The sequence below is a fragment of the Neoarius graeffei genome, chromosome 2, assembly GCF_027579695.1.
Source record: "Neoarius graeffei isolate fNeoGra1 chromosome 2, fNeoGra1.pri, whole genome shotgun sequence".
Lineage (NCBI taxonomy): Eukaryota > Metazoa > Chordata > Actinopteri > Siluriformes > Ariidae > Neoarius > Neoarius graeffei.
In genome coordinates, this window is record NC_083570.1 from 11,347,169 (window position 1) to 11,370,936 (window position 23,768).

Here is a 23,768-nt window from a genome sequence, read left to right on the forward strand (position 1 = left end):
TTCCAAAAAAGTTGGGAAAAAGTACAAATTGTAAATAAAAATGGAATGCAATGATGTGGAAGTTTCAAAATTCCATATTTTATTCAGAATAGAACATAGATGACATATCAAATGTTTAAACTGAGAAAATGTATCATTTAAAGAGAAAAATTAGGTGATTTTAAATTTCATGACAACAACACATCTCAAAAAAGTTGGGACAAGGCCATGTTTACCACTGTGAGACATCCCCTTTTCTCTTTACAACAGTCTGTAAACGTCTGGGGACTGAGGAGACAAGTAGCTCAAGTTTAGGGATAGGAATGTTAACCCATTCTTGTCTAATGTAGGATTCTAGTTGCTCAACTGTCTTACGTCTTTTTTGTCGTATCTTCCGTTTTATGATGCGCCAAATGTTTTCTATGGGTGAAAGATCTGGACTGCAGGCTGGCCAGTTCAGTACCCGGACCCTTCTTCTACGCAGCCATGATGCTGTAATTGATGCAGTATGTGGTTTGGCATTGTCATGTTGGAAAATGCAAGGTCTTCCCTGAAAAAGACGTCGTCTGGATGGGAGCATATGTTGCTCTAGAACCTGGATATACCTTTCAGCATTGATGGTGTCTTTCCAGATGTGTAAGCTGCCCATGCCACACGCACTAATGCAACCCCATACCATCAGAGATGCAGGCTTCTGAACTGAGCGCTGATAACAACTCGGGTCGTCCTTCTCCTCTTTAGTCCGAATGACACGGCGTCCCTGATTTCCATAAAGAACTTCAAATTTTGATTCGTCTGACCACAGAACAGTTTTCCACTTTGCAACAGTCCATTTTAAATGAGCCTTGGCCCAGAGAAGACGTCTGCGCTTCTGGATCGTGTTTAGATACGGCTTCTTCTTTGAACTATAGAGTTTTAGCTGGCAACGGCGGATGGCACGGTGAATTGTGTTCACAGATAATGTTCTCTGGAAATATTCCTGAGCCCATTTTGTGATTTCCAATACAGAAGCATGCCTGTATGTGATGCAGTGCCGTCTAAGGGCCCGAAGATCACGGGCACCCAGTATGGTTTTCCGGCCTTGACCCTTACACACAGAGATTCTTCCAGATTCTCTGAATCTTTTGATGATATTATGCACTGTAGATGATGATATGTTCAAACTCTTTGCAATTTTACACTGTCGAACTCCTTTCTGATATTGCTCCACTATTTGTCGGCGCAGAATTAGGGGGATTGGTGATCCTCTTCCCATCTTTTCTTCTGAGAGCCGCTGCCACTCCAAGATGCTCTTTTTATACCCAGTCATGTTAATGACCTATTGCCAATTGACCTAATGAGTTGCAATCTGGTCCTCCAGCTGTTCCTTTTTTGTACCTTTAACTTTTCCAGCCTCTTATTGCCCCTGTCCCAACTTTTTTGAGATGTGTTGCGGTCATGAAATTTCAAATGAGCCAATATTTGGCATGAAATTTCAAAATGTCTCACTTTCGACATTTGATATGTTGTCTATGTTCTATTGTGAATACAATATCAGTTTTTGAGATTTGTAAATTATTGCATTCAGTTTTTATTTACAATTTGTACTTTGTCCCAACTTTTTTGGAATCGGGGTTGTATATATAGTAGTTGCTAACGATTAGCATTCTCCTCATTGAACTACCTTAGGCGGGCTGATGTTACCATGGTAACAGTCAGCTCGCGCTGTATGCACTGTTGAAGGCGAGAATGAACAAAATGGAGGTTCGCGCCATTTTTTATGATGTTTTATTCAGCTGATTTTTCTGTTGTCGTCGCCATATTTGGTTACAAATATTTGGTTAGTGATGTAGACGTTAATAAAATATCCAATTCATGTGTGAATGTTATGGTTTTATACAAACTAATTCTGTCATTGTATAAAACTTTTGTTTAGTAGCTAGCTAAATTAGCCTCATAGCTCCAAAGCGTACATGTCTGATCCAAAATGGCTGACTGACTTTGACTGATGTCTCAGTTCTGTCAGAAATAATTAAAAATGATGTACACTGAGAGCTAAATACGTTAGAACATGTATGTGTATATATGTTTTATTTATATCTGTTAAATATCCATGTATTGTGTGTGTGTGTGTGTGTGTGTGTGTGTGTGTGTGTGTGTGTGTGTGTGTTGGTTTACCTCAAGCACCAGTTCCAGGTCCTGTACATACGTCTGCTCTGTTTCGATGAGTTCGTGGATGTAACCCTGCCTCTTCCTTTCCTCACAACTCATGGAGTCTAAGCTCAAAAGGTCTGCACACCCTACACACACACACACACACACACACCACACAAGCATGCAGGTACACATACAGACGAACATGTCGACAGGTATGCATGCACACACTTACAAATGATCACGCAGACAGTAGACGTGTTAGTGTGGACGTGTATCTACACAAACACAAGGGTTAAACAACATGGATATGCACATTTTTAAAATGTCCCATTACTGGTTCACAGCAAAGGTAAATATTGTGACATGCGTAACATGTAACTTCTCAAATATTGTGATTAACCACGCTTCCCTCGCAAAGTTAAAGGTGCTGACTGCAAAGGCATCTGGAATTTTATTTTATTTATTTTTTTTATTGTGCATGGGATTTTCCTACATCTTACAAGAACAATATCATGAGGATGAGATGTGATCATGTGTTTTGATGTCCCGAGGGTCGCTTTTTTCCCGTTTGGGGACTGTTTTCCGACTTCATGAGGTAAACACTACGGCCCTACGGAAACAGGAAACAGCCGAACGCGAAGGAGGAGCTTTAAGTAATTAGCGTAAGCATGGAACCACGTCACACCAAGATGGCGCCTTGTGGAAAACAGCATGACTCTGCATCGACATCGACCTTGGAGAGTTTTGAGTTGCAGGGATATAATTTGTGGTTGACGTTCACAAATAGATCCGTGAAACAGACAAAAGACAAATATTTATATACACTCACCGGCCACTTTATTAGGTACACCTGTCCAACTGCTCGTTAACACTTAATTTCTAATCAGCCAATCACATGGCGGCAACTCAGTGCATTTAGGCATGTAGACATGGTCAAGACAATCTCCTGCAGTTCAAACCGAGCATCAGTATGGGGAAGAAAGGTGATTTGAGTGACTTTGAATGTGGCATGGTTGTTGGTGCCAGAAGGGCTGGTCTGAGTATTTCAGAAACTGCTGATCTACTGGGATTTTCACGCACAACCATCTCTAGGGTTTACAGAGAATGGTCCGAAAAAGAAAAAATATCCAGTGAGCGGCAGTTCTGTGGGCGGAAATGCCTTGTTGATGCCAGAGGTCAGAGGAGAATGGCCAGACTGGTTCGAGCTGATAGAAAGGCAACAGTGACTCAAATAACCACCCGTTACAACCAAGGTAGGCAGAAGAGCATCTCTGAACGCACAGTACGTCGAACTTTGAGGCAGATGGGCTACAGCAGCAGAAGACCACGCCGGGTGCCACTCCTTTCAGCTAAGAACAGGAAACTGAGGCTACAATTTGCACAAGCTCATCGAAATTGGACAAAAGAAGATTGGAAAAACGTTGCCTGGTCTGATGAGTCTCGATTTCTGCTGCGACATTCGAATGGTAGGGTCAGAATTTGGCGTCAACAACATGAAAGCATGGATCCATCCTGCCTTGTATCAACGGTTCAGGCTGGTGGTGGTGGTGTAATGGTGTGGGGAACATTTTCTTGGCACTCTTTGGGCCCCTTGGTACCAATTGAGCATCGTTGCAACGCCACAGCCTACCTGAGTATTGTTGCTGACCATGTCCATCCCTTTATGACCACAATGTACCCAACTTCTGATGGCTACTTTCAGCAGGATAATGCGCCATGTCATAAAGCTGGAATCATCTCAGACTGGTTTCTTGAACATGACAATGAGTTCACTGTACTCAAATGGCCTCCACAGTCACCAGATCTCAATCCAATAGAGCATCTTTGGGATGTGGTGGAACGGGAGATTCGCATCATGGATGTGCAGCCGACAAATCTGCGCCAACTGTGTGATGCCATCATGTCAATATGGACCAAACTCTCTGAGGAATGCTTCCAGCACCTTGTTGAATCTATGCCACGAAGAATTGAGGCAGTTCTGAAGGCAAAAGGGGGTCCAACCCATTACCAGCATGGTGTACCTAATAAAGTGGCCGGTGAGTGTATTTTCTCTGTTACTGCTTTTGTGTTCTCGTTTCTTTCTGTGTAAGATCAAAACATTCGGTGTAGAACTCCATACTCGCTTCTGTGGAGTCGAGCCCATGCATTCTAAGGTTAAGATAGCTAAGCGCTAGCTAGAATGATTTAGTTATCTGTCCATGTCATCTAAGGGCGTATTCACACCTACGTTGTTTGGTCCGGACCAAACGACCAAACGAACCAAATTTCCCTTGGTCCGGACCTTTTGGGTTGGTCTGAATACAAACCACCGAACTCTGGTCCGGACCAAACAAGCGGACCAAGGTCGGACTCGGTCCGGACCAAAGGAACCCTGGTGCGGACCTTTTGGAGGTGTGAAAACAGACCGGACCTAATCCGACAGTTTTGCTTTTTTGTACCTCGGGAGCTTCCATTGTTTGTCGAGCATTATGGGAAACAGAGTCTTGACACTCCACCGCAAAGTGCAAACACTGTTTCGGTTGTCAAGGGTTGTTCAGTCACCAGTGGTAGGCTAGACTACAGAGTACAAAAAATGAGTAGGGGGCAAACGTGGGCCGAGGAAGAAACGCGCACCCTTGTGGATATATGGGCAGATGTCCACATATCTGAGCTTTTGGAGAGAACACACAAAAATGCCGACGTGTTTGCTGTATTCAGTGAGAAAATGAAGGAGAAGGGGTTCACGCACTCCCCAGAACAATGTCGGCTAAAAGTGAAGAAACTCCGTCAGACCTACATTAAAATCAGGGACATTCTTTCAAAAAAGTGGCAGTACTAGCGACTTGCGTGAAGAGCCAGAACTGTCACAACATGATGTGCGCTCATCAGCGCTATCCTCCGTAGCCGCCTTGCCCTTTGTCGTCGTCGTTGATAAATTACTTGTACAACAGCATAGTAATCGCACAATTGTGAAAACAGTAAAAACTGGAAAAAACATATAGCTTTGATGACATTAAAAAGAATAACAGCACGGAAAGCCTCCATGACTACTTTTGAACTTAACGCTTTGTGCGTGTGTCGTCTCTGACCAATAGCTGAACGACCTCAGGGCGCGTGGCTTTGTTGACAGATTTTGGTCCGCTTACTAAAATGTACAGTGTGAAAGCGAACTGCACCAAAATGAAAAAATAAAAAAAACATTTGGTTTGGACCAAAGCAAGTGAACTATCGAACAATCCTGGTCTGAATACACCCTAACCTCTAGCACTCACTAGGCAGGCTTTCTTTTTCTTTTCCGCTGGCGGGAGAGCCGAGTCCACCATGTTTGCCCACGCCAACTTGCTTTGGTTAAAAGTAGGTCAAACACGCCCCATGGTGGTCATGTGATGTGATATTGCTGCTCACTTGTTTCGGCAATTTCCAGAATCGTAAAATGCTTTTTATCTTGGCAAAACATTTGCACACAGGATACACGCTGTGTGTGTGGCAGCGAAACATCTCGAAACTCCAAAAGCGATAGAAATGGAACGTTTTGCCCAGAATTCAACGTTGCTGTCAGAACCTTGAATTTCTGTCTTAATATCAGACACGAGACATACTCTTTCTGATTTTCAGTCTGTCAAACGAACTGAACATGACCACACTAAAACTAGGCAAACGAAAGTGAATTTTAACTAAAGTGAAGAAATCAAAACTGGAAATAATATGGAATATAAATATAAAAGTAGCCACTTAAACTCTCAGTGTATTGTCCAGTCATAACTGCGAGAAATGATTCAGTAACTACAGTAAAACTAACAGGAAGTTAGAAGAATGAGTCCTGGACATCCTATCGTATGAGCATGCACACACACACACACACACACACACACACATATAATGATGCACGAATAAACATCCATATGCTCAAACATCAAACACAGCTCTGAGCACAGTGTCCACACATCAAAATCACACCACTCTGCAAAAACCCACAGTTTCAAAAAAAGTTTTTATTTGTCTGTTTCTTCATATAAAAGAGCAGCAAAGCTGGAGCAGAGCTTCTGTTAGAGCACACAGAAAGCAAAAGGCCGTGGCGCTGCAGTGTAAGGGCTGTTAGCTGGTTGCATAGGGACGGCTCAAGTGCTGGAGGAGAACATGCTGCTGGTGACGTCATCAGGTGTGTGTTCGTACGTGCGCGTTTGTGGGCGTGTGCTACATTTTAACAGGAAGAAGCCAACTAACAATCCTATGATGTAAAAGGCTTGGTGAGGAAGCAGCGTATGCTGGTATAGCATAGACACACACACACACACATATATATATACACACATTCGCGCTCTCTCTCATCATAGCATGGTGTATATGAACAGTACTGCTTCAAATCAGTTTCACTTCTACAAAAGGTTTTCAGTTTCTTGATCATTGTTTAAAGACTATAGAAAAGAACCCTGTTCTTTAAAACGACTACTCACTCGGAACAGTTCAGCCAAAATGAAAAGTACGTCTTAAAAAGTAAAATTCCCTTTTTACCCCGTTATATAATTGACTGCTTTGTTGTGTGAAGTTTGCGACTTTTAGGCTAAACGGCATATTGTGGGCATTTCATTCTGGCTGAGGTATTTCTTCAATCCAGATCAGTTTGAGCGTTTTCATTAAATGGAAGGAAATGCATAACAACAGAAGAGAAGCAAAAAAGAAAACAAAGCAAAACAGAAATTTCAAAATGAGGGAGGAGCCTCATCCAAAAAGAGCAGGAGGGAGGCGGAGTCTTGTCTGCTGCTCTCTGATTGGAGGAGGAGAAGGAGGAGGGGCCGAGGCTGATGCTAGAGTTCCTGAAATAAAGCAGAGATGAGGCGAGCGACAGGAAAAGGGAAGGAACAGAGGAGTGGATGAGTGTAGCCATGAAGGATAATGAAGAGAGGGATGGATAATATAGATCAGTGCTGAGAGGAAGAAAGAACTCGGATGCTGGGATAAGTTGACTCTGAGCTAACTTCTTTTGGATCTTTCAGCTCTGCTCGGTTGTACCACAACTTAACGTGACGTTAAGTGCAAAATAAAGTCAAATTTAGCTAATGTTTCTGATTTAACATGATCATAAAACATACGCCACGTTCACACTGCAAGGCTTAATGCTCAATTCCGATTTTTTTGTGAAATCCGATTTTTTTGTGAGGTCGTTCACATTAACAAATATATGCAACTTGTATGTGATCCTCAGTATGAACGAAAAGTGACCTAAAAGTGTTCCGCATGCGCATTGCAGGATACGACGACGTCACACGCAGTGAGCATGGCCAGTGTTTACGGAAGTAAAACCGCCCGGTTGCGGTATGACCCATCCAATCTAGCTTGAATAGCTGTATCCCCCCAAATGGAAATCAGCTCCCTAACCTCTGCGTCCTTCCATTGAGAAGATTCAGAACCTTCACAGCCCGAAGCATTCCTCGCATTGATGTCATGCGCAGGGGCGCAGATACGTTTTTGAACTGGGGGGGACAAAAAACTGGGGGGGACAAAGCTGCCAGCAAACCAACCCCAACCCCGATATGCCTGTCAAACTTGTTGTGGGTTACCATAGCAACCAAGCTCGAGCTCGCAACCTGTGCAGTCTGCGCAGCTCAACCAACCGAATATCAGTCTTTGTTTTGTTTTATGTGAGTTGTTGCAACTATGTATACACTGCTGTGCACCTCAATAAACCGAATGGTAATTAGTCTTTTGATTTTTCCGTGAGGTTTGCCTTATGCAAAGTGGGGGGGACCGAACGAAGTGAATTTAAATCTGGGTGGGACGAATCCCACCCTCTATCTGCGCCCGTGATTATGCGCCATGTTGTTGTAACTTTTTTTGAGAGACCCGCCGCCTACTTCAGCGCAGAATAGTGACGTTTGTGGCTTGTTGATGACGTGTAAGTCGGATGAATGCGACCTGGCGGTTCAGACTGAAGTCGCATATGAAAAGAGCGGATAGGAATCGGAATTAGGACCACATATCCAAACGGCCTGGGTCGGATTTGAAAAAATCGGATCTGTGTCGTTCATATTGTCAATAAAAGATCGGATACAGGTCACATATGGGCGAAAAGATCGGATTTGAGTCACTTCAGCCTGCAGTGTGAACATAGCCAAAGAGGCCGTTATTCCTTTTTCTAGGTATTTAAAATTGCTGTATTCTTTAAATTGCTGCTGTATTGGGGGATCATTTTGCTTCCTTCTTGAAATAAATACTTGACATCAGCAAAATGATCTGCCTACAGAATAAGACAATTTCAAGCTTAAAATTAGAAAATAAAATTTGAGAAATATGTTTTATTTCAAGCATAATTAACAGTTATTCCTTGAAATCGAGTCGTACACGAGCTGATAGCTATAAGCCATGTACGCCAAGATTGAGTGGAATAATTGTTTTATTCTATCCACATTCTCTGGATTTTGAGAAACGGAGCATTTTCATTTTTAGCAAATTCGATAAATAAAAACTTTATACAAAGCGGATGACAATCATTTCCGCTTAGAATGTAAACAAACCAGTAAAATGACAGGAGCAATTTGTGAAAAATGCTATTATAATCAGGGTGCGATTTGTCAAAAAACCAGAAGGGGGGATTTTTTTTTTTTAATCATGAAACGTCACAAAATTAAGGTAACAATAGGCTAACAGCTCAATAACATCCGATGATATCAAATGAATAACACTAAATGAAAACGAACAGTAAACCAGAGATAGTAAATTCATCTTCCTATCTTTCTGACTAAATACACGAACACTAACACACAACAAAGTTCGCATTGCTTGTCGCGTTGCTGTGATGTTTCTCTCCCTCCGGATTAAATGGACAGTGACTCGAAAATCACTAAAATACATGAATACTAAATGAACAGTTTGCTCTGATGGCGCAGTTCACATTGTGCGCAGCTTTCCGATTTAAACTGTTTTTTTTTCTCATCCTTATACTTCCTGTTTCATGGACTGTAACGGATTTGCTTATTTAGTAATTTTAATACAGAATTTACTTTGAAATTATAATCAGACACTCCAACGCCCCCCCTTAAATAAAAAAAATTAAAAAATCGGCCGTGAAAAAGGCGGCATCCGCCAAAAGGCGCGCTGTTTGCATCCCTGCGATAGAACGCAAAGATATTGTTATTATCTACAATGTATCTATTTGCTGGGGACGTTCGTGAACATCAAAGCTGCCACTTCGGGTCATTTTGAAAGTGAGTGCAATGTAGACCATAGAAAACTGTGTCACAACATGCCTGTCATGTCAACTTTTTTTTTGGTTTGTTTGTTTTATTGACGGGGTTGTCCCCGAGGATTTTTTTTCAGCAGAGATAAAAACCAGAGGGGGATGATCCCCCCCATCCCCCCCAGCAAATCGCACCCAGATAATAATGATTCTTGAAAAATAAAAGAGATCCGTTCTTATCCTCAAATACTTTCATTACATATTTTGTTGCCTTATTTTTGGATTTTTTGGGGGGTTTGTTTTCGAGTAGTTTTTATTTCATCCTCGGTTGGTTCAGCAACACGCTGTGCCATTTTCTTCTTCTTCTTTAGGGTTTTTTGTTGATTGGCAAACCAACTTAAAAGTGCATCACTGCCACCAACTGGGCTGAAGTGTGGAACAGGAGATACTGGAGGAAAAACTATATTCTTTTAGCTATTTCTGTTTCTTTTAAATACTTGATCATTTTTGGGGTTTTGTTTTCGAGTTGGTTCAGCAACACACTCTGCCATTTTGTTTTTCTCTACTCACGGTATATGAGCTGATATCCTAGTAGTAGGTAGAGTATCCAATCAGAGTACACGATTGCTCATATCCAGTGAATGTGGATAGAATAATGAGAAATATTTGATAATACATTTTGTTATTCAAAAAGGTATGAAAACTGCATGTGTATTTTATCAGCTCTGGTACTGGCGCCTAATCTCACACCATTCCACACTTTCTCACTGTTAAAAAATGACAGACCTCAGCTGAAAAAAATAGCTCCGCCATAATTCTTCTGGTCTAGAACTAATGGGGCTTTTCCACTACCAACGCAGCTGAGTCGGGCTGAGCCGTGCCGTGCTGAGTCGGGCTGAGTGGGGCTGTTGGGGTTGCATTTCGACTACAACCGCGCTGAACCGTGCTGGCTGGAAGTGGGTGGACACATTGGGTGGAGTTAGCGAAAGTGGGTGGACGTCACGTGATGTCATTAGGCGGCGCAAACAGTGACATCAGTGACCTTTTAAGCGGTAGTCTCACGACCCGGATAGTAAACAATAAACATGGAGGACATGGAGTCGTTAGTGTTGCTGGTCTTGGTGCTAGTTTTCTGATCTTCTTCTTTGTCGTAATTCTTCTTCTTCTGGGTTTACGGTGTTTACAGATGGTGGTTAAAGATCCCAGCGTGCTCGCGGGGCGTGTGGGGGCATGTGAGGACACTCCTCCTCACCAATCAGTGCACAGGGGAGTGTCTGCTCACGCCCCTACCCCCACTCGGCTCGGTTTGGCTCACTTCAGCCCCACTCCAAAACCGTGCGAGTTTTGGGTGCTGAGTAGGGCTGAAGCGAGCTGAGTCGTGCTGCTCTGAGGTAGTCGAAACGCGAGCCGTGTCGGGCTGAAGTGAGCTGAAAAAGGGTAGTGGAAAAGGCCCATAAGAATGTGACACCAGGAGCTTAAGAATACAGTCCTTCATCACTATTTAAAAAAAAAAAAAAACCACCTCGAGCAGTCAAATGTACATGACTGCAATTGATCCAAGAAGTGAAAAGTGCATGGGGTGGAAGAATTGATTTGGAAAATAAATTTAAAAAATAAATAAAAATCTGAGTCTTTGGGATGCAGCATTGCAAGCACTTGATCGTCTTATAAAGTGAAAAACAGCATGTAGTTCCCATCGTGATGAACTGCAGAATTTGAAATCCTAACACAAGTCAGTTTCATTGCTTCTTGGGACTTAAAGTCGCATTTCAGCTGAAAACAACTTCAGACAAATAAATATCGATGATGTTTTCCTTGACTGAGCTTGTTCTGTTTAATGAAACTCCTTGTCACTATGGCTACGTTCACACTGCAGGCTGAAGTGACTCAAATCCGATCTTTTCGCCCATATGTGACCTGTATCCGATCTTTTATTGACAATATGAACGACACAGATCCGATTTTTTCAAATCCGACCCAGGCCGTTTGGATATGTGGTCCTAATTCCGATTCCTATCCGCTCTTTTCATATGCGACTTCAGTCTGAACCGCCAGGTCGCATTCATCCGACTTACACGTCATCAACAAGCCACAAACGTCACTATTCTGCACTGAAGTAGGCGGCGGGTCTCTCAAAAACAGTTACAACAACATGGTGCATAATCACGGGCACAGATAGAGGGTGGGACTCGTCCCACCCAGATTTAAATTCGCCTCGTTCGGTCCCCCCCACTTATAGGGAGGAAAAAACGTCTATGCTGTCTTTCTTTGCATAAGGCAAACCTCACGGAAAAATCAAAAGACTAATTACCATTCGGTTTATTGAGGTGCACAGCAGTGTATACATAGTTGCAACAACTCACATAAAACAAAGACTGATATTCGGTTGGTTGAGCTGCGCAGACTGCACAGGTTGCGAGCTCGAGCTTGGTTGCTATGGTTACTAACAACAAGTTTGACAGGCATATCGGGGTTGGGGTTGGTTTGCTGGCAGCTTTGTCCCCCCCAGTTTTTTGTCCCTCCCAGTTCAAAAAACGTATCTGCGCCCCTGCGCATAACATCAGTGCGAGGGACGCTTCAGGCTGTGAAGGTTCTGAATCTTCTCAATGGAAGGACGCAGAGGTTAGGGAGCTGATTTCCATTTGGGGGGATGCAGCTATTCAAGCTAGATTGGATGGGTCATACCGCAACCGGGCGGTTTTACTTCTGTAAACACTGGCCATGCTCACTGCGTGTGACGTCGTCGTATCCTGCAATGCGCATGCGGAACACTTTTAGGTCGCTTTTCGTTCATACTGAGGATCACATACAAGTCGCATATATTTGTTAATGTGAACGACCTCACAAAAAAATCGGATTTCACAAAAAAATCGGAATTGAGCATTAAGCCTTGCAGTGTGAACGTAGCGACTGTTTGCCCTTGTATCAGACATATCTGGTACTCCCGAAAGTGCAAAGACTGACGCTGAACTTATTAAAATCTGTCTCTTGTTAAGGGTCACTTGCACTGAGGGCATGTGAGAGATTTCAGACAGGGTCACTGTAATAAAGACATGCCCTTGAGCTCCAAGGGGGAGGACATACCAAGTGACAGGACACTGATATGATGAGTAGCATGCTATAGACGCACAATGGTGTAACATAGGGAAAAAAATTTAAAATTCAGGTTTTGATTTTATGTACTGAAATAACTATTAGGCACAGTTTTTACAATATCTATATAAATTAGTTGTTTTTACCCATTTTAACCTTGAAATCAGCATTTTAATGATTACCCATAATGCATTGTTTATCGCGCTAAAACAAGCAAAAACGTCATAAGACAGTGGAAATGCTACCTTTACTACCTTCACGTGGCGTCTTTCTCGATCGCATGTGCCTAGAAGCGTACCTTCTAGAACATTCCTGGGTGGTCACGGACTGTCACGTAGCCTAGTTCGGTTGTGAAACTCGCTAGGATGGAGTATTTTTGCGAGTTTAGTGGCAAACTTTTGCGCCGCAATTTCTCTATTCTCAAAATTTGTAACCTGAAACCCTACAAAAAATGTTTCATAATGTTTGGGATTTTGAAAAATGCTTCTAGCAAGTTTATTTCGCTGTATTTTTCCGTGAAACTTGGCATAAATCATCCTTAAGTGATGAGCGTGACATTGTTATTTTGGTATGGGTCACGGAGTTGGTTGGAAGCGGGAGAAATGAGAGTTTCTCAACTACAGCAGCACTTCTCACCATAGATGGCTAGCGCGTTTCACAGCGTTTGGGATTTACTAAATCGACTAAATCTCTAGATCTACTGAAGCTACGAGGATATAAATCACCAGGATTCTAATTTACTGGGTGAGAAGTATTATATATATTTTTTGAAAGGTTTATTCGCGCTACAAGTCCATGAAAGTTGGAATTGTTCGTGAAGGGGTTAGTTCGATTTTGGTAGCGTGACGCGCACAACAAGCAAAAGAAAAAACAAATTTTCTTCCGAATTTCCTTGCTTTATCAAAATTATTTTTTGATACATTAAAAGACTGTGTGTTTATAATATTTAAGCGATTTTTTTATTATAGAGAATATTTGATCAAAACTTTCAAAACAGCATTCAAAGTGATTTTTCACGGGTGTAAATGTTACGCGTGACATCCATAATTACGTTAAATTTTAAGAACTAAAATTCTGTTAAAAATTCTAGATTTGTGCTATCATTCTGGGGTTTTGCTGAATAATACTTTAGGGAGTTCTCTTACAATGCTGAAAATTCAATGAGTTTTGGTGAAATTCTAGAAAAGTTATTTACATTTTAACGCGCCTGATAGCGATTGTGCTCACACAGCGTGCTACTCATAATATCTTTCTGATCTCTTTTTGACTTTGAGACCTCTGGGTAGAGCTCTAGAATTTTTACTCGCCGAAGCCATTTCTTCTTCCAACATTCATGTTCCAGTTGTCCTTCCTGAAATCCATACATTCTCATTTTCTCTCTTTCTATTTATGAATAAATTCACTCAGAATGAAGTATGTAAAGGTGTCAGGACTTACATTGCTGGCTGGGGTCGGACTCTGTCGTCATCTTGACATAATTGGTTGGGAAGAGCCCGGTGACCCCATTGATTTCTCCTTTCCACCAATCAGAGTCGTCCTTGTTGAGGACGTTGATCAGCTGACCTTTCTGGAATGTCATCTCATCCCCATTGGCTGCTTTGTAGTCATACATGGCAATGACCTGACACACTGGGGGGGGGGAATAATAGAAATGTATTAAAAGTGCATTTTGGTTAGAAAAGATGTTTCTGGACGAGTAATTATTTCAGTAGTTTCCCATCAGGGTAATGCTTCTGTTAACATATTCCTGTCTTGGAAATTAGGCCCATCCAAAACCAAAATGGTAATGTTTAGCTTGATTACGTTACGTTCTATATCAAAATTTATATACAACAACAATGTATCAGATAGTGCAATGGATTGGTGTGTATCCACGCCTTGCTCCCAGGGTTCCTGGGAGAGGGTCCAGATAGGGTGACCAGATTTCCCTAGTCTGAAACCGGGACACTTTTGCGCGCGACCATGCTTGTGCATGCACACCTTTTTTTTACGTAAACGTGACACTCAGAGAGGTGCTCTTATCATTTTGTTGAAGCTCACATTTATCAACATCTCACATGAAATAAAACAAACAGGCATTTTGTTATCCAGTAGCATAGTGGTATACAGATCAGTTAAATTATGGTCATACAACAGATTTTGTAATGGCTGAGAATAGGCCAGGTTATGTCCATAGGCCAAATTTAAATTGATTTATTTCACCTGTTTGTGAGAACACCAAGAAGAATGCATATGCACATGTAGGCTATATCTCTAAAATTGCATGCACTATAGCATGAACTTAAAAAGTAGCTCTGTGGGGCGTCGTGGCTCAGGTGGCTAAGGCGCCATACCATAAATCCGGGGACCCGGGTTCGATTCCGACCCGAGGTCATTTCCCGATCCCTCCCCGTCTCTCTCTCCCGCTCATTTCCTGTCCTGTCTCTACACTGTCCTATCCAATAAAGGTGAAAAAAGCCCCCAAAAAATATCTTTTAAAAAAAAAAAAAAAGTAGATATGTGACCTCAACATAGCCTAGGTCAGAATCAACCTTACTAACCATTCCCCACAATTGAATGAATAAAGCAAGAAGATGTGGACAAAAGTGAACACTTTAATGGAAGGTGCAACAAGCTGTTCAACACAGCAATATGGCCAAACTGTCAGAATGGTATGTTAAACAGAAACAAAAAAGAGACAAGTGATTTGAGAATATACACTCAAACAAAGACCGACTAGTGGCCTAGTGGTAGCGTGTCTGCCTCTCGATCGGGAGATCGTGAGTTCTATTCACGGTCGGGTCATACCAAAGACCATCATAAAAAAATGGTACCATCTGGCAAGGCATGCTGCAATACAGATGTGCATGGGGAGTTAAACTCTCGTGGTTACCAGAGGACTAGCCCCCCACTGTAACCCTAGCTATGTAATAGGCGAGAGGCCGAGGGCTATGGAAACGGAGATCGGCGCCGCCCGATGCGCCACATACAGGTTGGGCCTGGTTAGTACTTGAGTGGGAGACTGCCTAGGAATACCAGGTACTGTAAGGCGTGGGAAGGACTTTGACTTTTGACACTCAAACAAAACAGCAATAAAGGAGGAGAGGGGCGACAGCCCGAGGAAAGCCCCCACAGGAGCGCACAGCATTTGCAACATAGGCTACCCAACTCAGTACAAGAATAAAGCACAGGAACAAAGCTAAGGCGACTGTCAATCCACCCACCCTAAACAAAATGCATTAGCCTACGTATATTTACAAGAAGAGTGAATCTTTTCCAGTAGGAAAAGTAGCCTCGCTTGTGTTTAGCCGTTTTAATGTGATCCTGTATATCGGCGTTACCACCATGGGCTACGGAGAAGGAACACTTACAGTGTGTGCAGTAGGCTTCATGTGCATTGTTCTGCACCTCTCGGAGGAAGGGGTAGGTGCCCTGTAAATCTTTGGAAAAGGTACATTTTCTTTTCGGCATAATTGCTGCGGCATTACTGCTGCTAGACAAAGAACATTCGCGCCGGTTAATGTTTATTTTATTGTTGCATGGCAACACGTTCTGTTGTCTGGAATAATGTGGCTAAATAAACACCCATGCCACAGGGCCAGGGGGCAGTAACCAGGAAAGTTTGCGATTCCTGTTAATTCATCAGAATAGTAAATAAAGACATTTCTCCGCTAATGATTCCCACGCTGCTCAGTCGCAAACGTCGCGAGTGGCGAAAACCGGGACATATCCGTGTCCTGACAGACTTTTGTCGGGATTCGGGACACACAACCCCAAATCGGGACTGTCCTGGTAAAACCAGGACGTCTGGTCACCCTAGGTCCAGATCCACTGTAATCCTGAATAGAGGATAAATAGTTAAAAAAAAAAAAAAGGTGTGTGTGTGTAACGTACGTGGCTGGGGCACAGGAGTGGTTTTACCACTGTTGGGCTCCAGCAGTCTTACATTTGAGGAGTGAAACCAGCCCTTTTGACGCTTCTTGCCCCGAGCCTACAACACACACAATAAAGACCACCATCAGAATCATTTCCCTCTGAAATAACGTATGCAGGTGCAGGGTATACACAGACCTGCAGTTCTCCCAACCACCAGCCGCAGGAGTTCTTATGGAGAACAAGGATCAGTTGCCCTGGAGTCACATTCAGCTGCTCTGCCATCGTGGCCTTACAGGCTGTCGTTACTTGTGCAATCTCTGAAAAGAATGAGAAGATACAGAACAGAATAGTACTGTACTTTCTTCCTTCAGAGCACACGTTTGTTCTGGACAGGGTTTGCAAACTCACCTGGTTTTTTACCAGAAGCACCAGCTTTAGTAGACTGAAAAAGGAGTTGGAAACAAATATTAAACCTATTTACAATTCAGATCTTTAGGAATCTAATAAAACATTGTAAAATTTCATATACGTCAGAGTCTTTGGGTTTGACATAGTTGGAAGGGAAGAGTCCTGACTGGTCACCGATGCAGCCTTTCCACCACTCCCCCTCTTTTTCCATTACCAAGACAACATCTTCGGCTCGGAACGTCAGGTCACCTGACTCGGGACTCTCGTACGTGTAAAGAGCCACGTATTCTAACAAGAATGGAAACCACACATTGGCACACACCATAAAATTGAACAGAACAAACTGACAGCTGAATTAGAAGTTGACATGAAGGAAACACAACTCACCTTCCAGCGGGACAGAGTCAGGCAAGTCCAGATCATCAACAGTGGAATATAAAGGCCTGGAGAAGAAGCAAAGAAGATTCTGGTAAAAATGAGGTTGTACAGTCTCTGTGGAGTTTGGCATATTCTCCATGTGTCTCCGTGGGGTTCTCCAGTTTCCTCCCATCTCTTGAAAACATGCTAGTAACTGGTGACCCCTAGGTATGAGTGTGCGTGTTCATGGTGACTGTTATAGAGAGGTATCCTATTCAGGGTGTATTCCGCCTCGCACCCAAGTATTCCTAGGATAGGCTTCAGATCCACTGCAACCCTGGCCAGGATAAAGTGTTTACCAACGCTGAATGAATTGTATGAGAATAAAAACAAAAAAAATCCTCTTCTTGTTTTACCTTCAAGAAACAGTTACGGATTTTGAATTTGGGTCACAGACTGTGAGGCATTAAGCTACAGCTGCAAGTTCTAAAGCAGAGAAGCTCAAACCTGTGCACTGTTTGTGGAACAACACTTTTTGAAACAGCTTGTAAGCTTTTTTTTTTCAGATGAATCAGCTAACATAATAATGTTGTTCCATGACTAATGATTCTCAATGGAAAATCTGATACCAAACATGAAATGATTAATAATTATTCGTGTCTCATTTAAAACTAAAACTACGGTATTACATTCAGGGTTCTCCACGGATTGAAAATATAGGGGGATGGGGGTCAATCGGATGACCTTGAAACAAATTTGCATAAATTTACATATGTCATTTGCATAACATTTGCATACAATACTCTCAAATAGTAATCATTTAGAATAGAGGAATCAATTGGACTGGTACAAAACACATCATACATCAAACATTACACACTTATGGCCCTTTTCCACTACCCTTTTTCAGCTCGCTTCAGCTCACTTCAGCCCGACACGGCTCGCGTTTCGACTACCAAAAAACAGCACGACTCGGCTCGCTTCAGCCCTGCTTAGCCCCTAAAACTCGCACGGTTTTGGAGTGGGGCTGAAGCGAGCCAAAGCGAGCCGAGTGAGGCTAGGGGCGTGAGCAGACACTCCCCTGTGCACTGATTGGTGAGGAGGAGTGTCCTCACATGCCCACACACGCCCCGCGAGCACGCTGGGATCTTTAACCACCATCTGTAAACACCGTAAACCCGGAAGAAGAAGAATTACGAATTACGAGAATTTCTGAAGCCTTATGCGCCTCGCCTCATCTATACGCTCTTGCCAGTATCTGTTGGCGTTGTCGGTGACAACAAGCCACAGCACCAAGACCAGCAACACTAACGACTCCATGTCCTCCATGTTTATTGTTTACTATCCGGGTCGTGAGACTACCGCTTAAAAGATCACTGATGTCACTGTTTGCGCTGCTTAACGACATCACGTGACGTCCACCCACTTTCGCTAACTCCACCCAATGTGTCCACCCACTTCCAGCCAGCACGGTTCAGCGCGGTTGTAGTCGAAATGCAACTCCAACAGCCCCACTCAGCTCGACTCAGCACGGCACGGCTCAGCCCAACTCAGCCGCGTTTGTAGTGGAAAAGCGGCATTACACATCATATTCAGACACACTGTTTGAAATGGAACTGGAAAAAATATTTTTTTATTTAGCAAACTACAAAAAAAGAACAGAAAAGTACAGAAAAGTTTTTGTATTAACTATATTCACACTGCTCCACAAAAGCTGACATTGTTTGAAATGGAAATGTAATTGCAGGCACCACTGGAAAGAATAATTTTTTTTAGAGAGTAAAGTACATTGAAAAGATGTTGTTTTAACTATATTTACACTGCTCCATGGCTATATTTACACTGCTCCATGGCTATATTTACACTGCTCCATGGCTATATTTGCACTGCTCCATGGCTATATTTACACTGCTCTATGGCTATATTTACACTGCTCCATCCATGTTCACCAGTTAACAGTCTAAGAAGATAAAAAAGAAAAATGACATTGTAATTTAAACTCATTCATACAGACTCAAGCAAAATGCATTGTAATAGTTACACAGCTTAAAGCCTCGGTCACAACCGGCCGTACGTGCTCCTACGGCCGGTCTACGTGCAAGAAACGCACGGAGGGCGCGTGCGTGACGTGCTGATTTTCGAGCCGTAGACCGGCCGCAGAGGTTCTTTGTCATGTCAAACAAACTCTACGGGCGCTTACGTTTTTTTCCAGGTTGTAAGACAAAAACTTACGGCCAACGTGCATCTTTCTCCATGAACAAAAAAACCGCAGCGATTTGGGAAACGCCAAAAATCGCATGGCCAAAAAATCGTACGTCCGGTTGTGACCCAGGCTTTACATGATCTCTAAAATATGGTTGCACAAAATGCTTTGAGGGCAGCACGGTGGTGTAGTGGTTAGCGCTGTCGCCTCACAGCAAGAAGGTCCTGGGTTCGAGCCCCGGGGCCGGCGAGGGCCTTTCTGTGTGGAGTTTGCATGTTCTCCCCGTGTCCGCGTGGGTTTCCTCCGGGTGCTCCGGTTTCCCCCACAGTCCAAAGACATGCAGGTTAGGTTAACTGGTGACTCTAAATTGACCGTAGGTGTGAATGGTTGTCTGTGTCTATGTGTCAGCCCTGTGATGACCTGGCGACTTGTCCAGGGTGTACCCCGCCTTTCACCCATAGTCAGCTGGGATAGGCTCCAGCTTGCCTGCGACCCTGTAGAAGGATAAAGCGGCTACAGATAATGAGATGAGATGAGAAAATGCTTTGATATTTGAAAGAAACTAACTCAAAATTGCCTGCTTTCCTCACGGTTTTATAGGCAATATCACGCTTGCCGCACCAACTTTGAACTTTGTTTTTATCCTTTATTTCTCTGCCGACAATAACAATCAGTTATCTCGAACTTGGTGTCAATTCACACGTTATTATAAAGGCGTGTTATCTCCCTGCGCAAGAACAATGTGTCAAAAACGCCGAAGTGTGAAACGCTTTTCTTAGACTATAATCGTCAGACTGACTAAACTAATTGCTGGTAAATGAGTTTCACACTCGGGTGTTGTCGCGTTGTCGGTACTCCAACAGAGAAAGGCTATCTGTCACAAAGAAAACAAAGGGACGTCTCTTCCTTTTGTAAAGGGGCGGCAGAAATTAAACGGGGGCGGGAATCACAGAAAAGGGGGCGGCCCGCACCTCTAAAACCCCTCGTGGAGAACCCTGACATTTATAAATCTCTGGAAGAGTGAAAGAAGGAACTTACTCTGTGTGTGTGTTGTTGGTGGCGGTCACCATGGAGACGTGGGTTTTGGGGAACCAGCCTCGGTTTTCCCCAAGTTCTCCGTACCACCAGTTCTCCTGCTGCTCCATAACCGTGATGATGTCATCCTTAGAGAAGCCCAGCTGAGTGTCGGTGGTGGCCGTCCACGCGCACAGAGCTACGGCCTACACACACAAAGTAAACATGTTTGATGTGTTATGCACAGTAACTCTTACCTATAAAACAAAGGTTTTTGTTCTCATACACCTACAGTACCTGTGTGTGTTGTATGTGTGTCGCTGCAGGAGTGTGTGTGGGTGTTGGTCCCTCTATATCCACTCGAGGGATCCTGGAAGAAGGAGATATTTTGATAAATAGTACTACAATGAGCCATAAAAACATAAACATGTCATTTATAATGCAAGATGTAAATATTTACTTATACATTTTGCTAACTTCTGTTATTTTCCAAAATATGATTTCTTCTTGGGTCGTAGCAAAGCCCAAAAATGGGTCAAGACTTACAAAAATTACCCCAAGAGTAAACATTGAGTTTTACCTGGAGTAGTTGGTAGGAGGCACTGTGTTTTGTGTAGCAGATGCTGTCGAATCGGTCTCATCGTTGTTACAGGTTTTTTCAGCGTAACTCTCAGGAAACCAGCCGCTGCTGCCTTGGTAGGTGCCATACAGCCAACCAGGCTCCCTCACAGTGGACTCGTCCACCTGACAGGAAGAGAAGCACATGATCAGTGTGTGTTAACGTACTTATAAGTGTGGGCAGTGGGCGTGTGCCGTCCTTGACCGCCATGCAATGGAGTAGTAAGGCGTCTCCTTCCCTATATTAGCCTGGGGTGGTGCCTTGAGCAAGCACTAGGAACCCCTCACTCCCCTGGTCAGGGTTACGACCAAAGACTGGACTCAGCAGACTGCACGGAGGAGACCACCACCTAGTGGTTCAACGGGCAGGAAGGCAGACCCAGCAAAGCATTTGTGGAGTGTGATCAGGGCACAGTGCCACATGTAGAACACTGTTGGCCATCCACTGCATCCCAACCTAGCTCCAGCCATTTTTATCCTGTCTTGCCCCTGGACCCATTTAGGACGGGACGAGACAGTGAGGCTGACGGCTGCGCAACTCTCCCTCACTCTAATCCAAGTCTATCAGCAAGTCGTGACTTCAAATTCAAGTCCTGTGGCGGTGGGCAAGTGGCAAAGCAGCAGGTGCAGAAATACTGGAAGCTGTAGTCACGAACCTGCACACAGGTGGCCCAGAGCATAGGGTAGCTCTCTGCTGAAACAAAGCAGCAGCAGAGTTCAGCAGCCCCCTGGGTGTCTGAGCAGCCCTGTTTAAGATTCACTCTGCTCACCTCCATGGATGAAGGGGCTAGAAAAGGTGCCCCAAACATAGCCTGCTTCACCTCACCCTGGCCAACACACTGCAGCTGGGGAGGATCCCACTCAGCAGTCGAAATACAACAGAAAAATAGCGAAATTCCATGTGCCAAGGTTGAGGACCATCGACATGTGGGCGTAGCTTCAAAGCCTGGATTGGCCTCATCAGTCACCTCCGGACCCACAACCGCCACCCACCAAATTGAAGTCATGGTCATCTTCAGCCCCGAAGGATGAACATCATAAGTACGTGCATGGATTTACTATGTATCTGTGTGACTGTGATTATATACCTCTATCAGACCATCTGCCTCCAGCGACAGTTCATCAGAGTTGCGGGCGGTGAAGGGATAAAGCGCTCTGTAGATGCTCAGCGTGCTCTTCTTGCCCTGAACATCAAAACCAGTTGGTTGTACACCTGTACCTGTCGACCACGCAAACAAGATTTAAGACGGACTATAAACAGTACACACAAACAGTGCATCAGCCCATGTACACACACAGAGACACACGCTCACCTGTTGTATTTGCTGTACTGTTAAACAATGCAGAGAGCTGCGACTGAAGATCAGCGTTTGCACTGTTCACAGGATTTATCCCACGCTCATCAACTCCATCACCCCCCTTGTTCTTGCTCTCTTTCTCTTCCGATCTCCTTCTCTCCTCCCTCTCTTTCTCTTCCGCTCTCCTCCTCTCCTCCTCTTCCGCTCTTCTTTTCTCCTCCCTCTCTCTCTGCCCCTTCTCCTGTTGCGCAGCCTTCTCCTGGGCTTCACGGAGTCGGGCCTGGGCCTGGAGTTGCTGCTCCTCCCTGAGTCTGGCTTCTCTCTCTTGAGCAAGCCTCCTCTGGCGCTCGGCCTCCTCCTTCTGCAGCCGCTCCTGCTCCAGCTTGGCCTGTCTAAGCTCACACACACACACACACACACACACACACACACACACACACACACACACACACAAGGTTATCTTTTTCTGGGTGGTGAGAGGATCATTTTGTAAATGTCCCTGCTGTTTTGCAGGTACAGTGGTGCTTGAAAGTTTGTGAACCCTTTAGAATTTTCTATATTTCCACATAAATATGACCTAAAACATCATCAGATTTTCACACAAGTCTTAAAAGTAGATAAAGAGAACCCAGTTAAACAAATAAGACAAAAATATTATACTTGCTCATTTATTTATTGAGGAAAATGATCCAATATTACATATCTGTGAGTGGCAAAAGTATGTGAACCTCTAGGATTAGCAGTTAATTTGAAGGTGAAATTAGAGTCAGGTGTTTTCAATCAATGGGATGACAATCAGGTGTGAGTGGGCGCCCTGTTTTATTTAAAGAACAGAGATCTATCAAAGTCTGATCTTCACAACACATGTTTGTGGAAGTGTATCATGGCACGAACAAAGGAGATTTCTGAGGACCTCAGAAAAAGCATTGTTGATGCTCATCAGGCTGGAAAAGGTTACAAAACCATCTCTAAAGAGTTTGGACTCCACCAATCCACAGTCAGACAGATTGTGTACAAATGGAGGAAATTCAAGACCATTGTTACCCTCCCCAGGAGTGGTCGACCAACAAAGATCACTCCAAGAGCAAGGCGTGTAATAGTCGGCGAGGTCACAAAGGACCCCAGGGTAACTTCTAAGCAACTGAAGGTCTCTCTCACATTGGCTAATGTTAATGTTCATGAGTCCACCATCAGGAGAACACTGAACAACAATGGTGTGCATGGCAGGGTTGCAAGGAGAAAGCCACTGCTCTCCAAAAAGAGCATTGCTGCTCATCTGCAGTTTGCTAAAGATCACGTGGACAAGCTAGAAGGCTATTGGAAAAATGTTTTGTGGATGGATGAGACCAAAATAGAACTTTTTGGTTTAAATGAGAAGCGTTATGTTTGGAGAAAGGAAAACACTGCATTCCAGCATAAGAACCTTATCCCATCTGTGAAACATGGTGGTGGTGGTATCATGGTTTGGGCCTGTTTTGCTGCACCTGGACCAGGACGGCTTGCCATCATTGAAAGAACAATGAATTCTGAATTATACCAGCGAATTCTAAAGGAAAATGTCAGGACATCTGTCCATGAACTGAATCTCAAGAGAAGGTGGGTCATGCAGCAAGACAACGATACACTAAGCACACAAGTTGTTCTACAAAAGAAT

At 43.6% G+C, this 23,768-nt stretch overlaps 1 protein-coding gene across 5 annotated transcripts in view; it reads right to left on the minus strand.

Moving 5' to 3' along the window:
- itsn2a (intersectin 2a) overlaps positions 1 to 23,768 on the minus strand; it is a 109,131-nt gene that overhangs the window by 17,383 nt on the left and 67,980 nt on the right. For all 5 annotated transcript variants that reach the window (XM_060913808.1, XM_060913805.1, XM_060913807.1 and 2 more), the window contains 12 exons: positions 22,130 to 22,506; positions 21,905 to 22,035; positions 20,779 to 20,942; positions 20,496 to 20,568; positions 20,223 to 20,404; positions 17,012 to 17,067; positions 16,746 to 16,912; positions 16,625 to 16,658; positions 16,412 to 16,533; positions 16,235 to 16,331; positions 13,799 to 13,990; positions 2,137 to 2,258 (listed from right to left, as the gene is read on the minus strand). In XM_060913808.1, the coding sequence (XP_060769791.1) occupies positions 2,137 to 2,258; positions 13,799 to 13,990; positions 16,235 to 16,331; positions 16,412 to 16,533; positions 16,625 to 16,658; positions 16,746 to 16,912; positions 17,012 to 17,067; positions 20,223 to 20,404; positions 20,496 to 20,568; positions 20,779 to 20,942; positions 21,905 to 22,035; positions 22,130 to 22,506 (1,717 nt within the window). The remainder of the gene's footprint in view (positions 1 to 2,136; positions 2,259 to 13,798; positions 13,991 to 16,234; positions 16,332 to 16,411; positions 16,534 to 16,624; positions 16,659 to 16,745; positions 16,913 to 17,011; positions 17,068 to 20,222; positions 20,405 to 20,495; positions 20,569 to 20,778; positions 20,943 to 21,904; positions 22,036 to 22,129; positions 22,507 to 23,768) is intronic.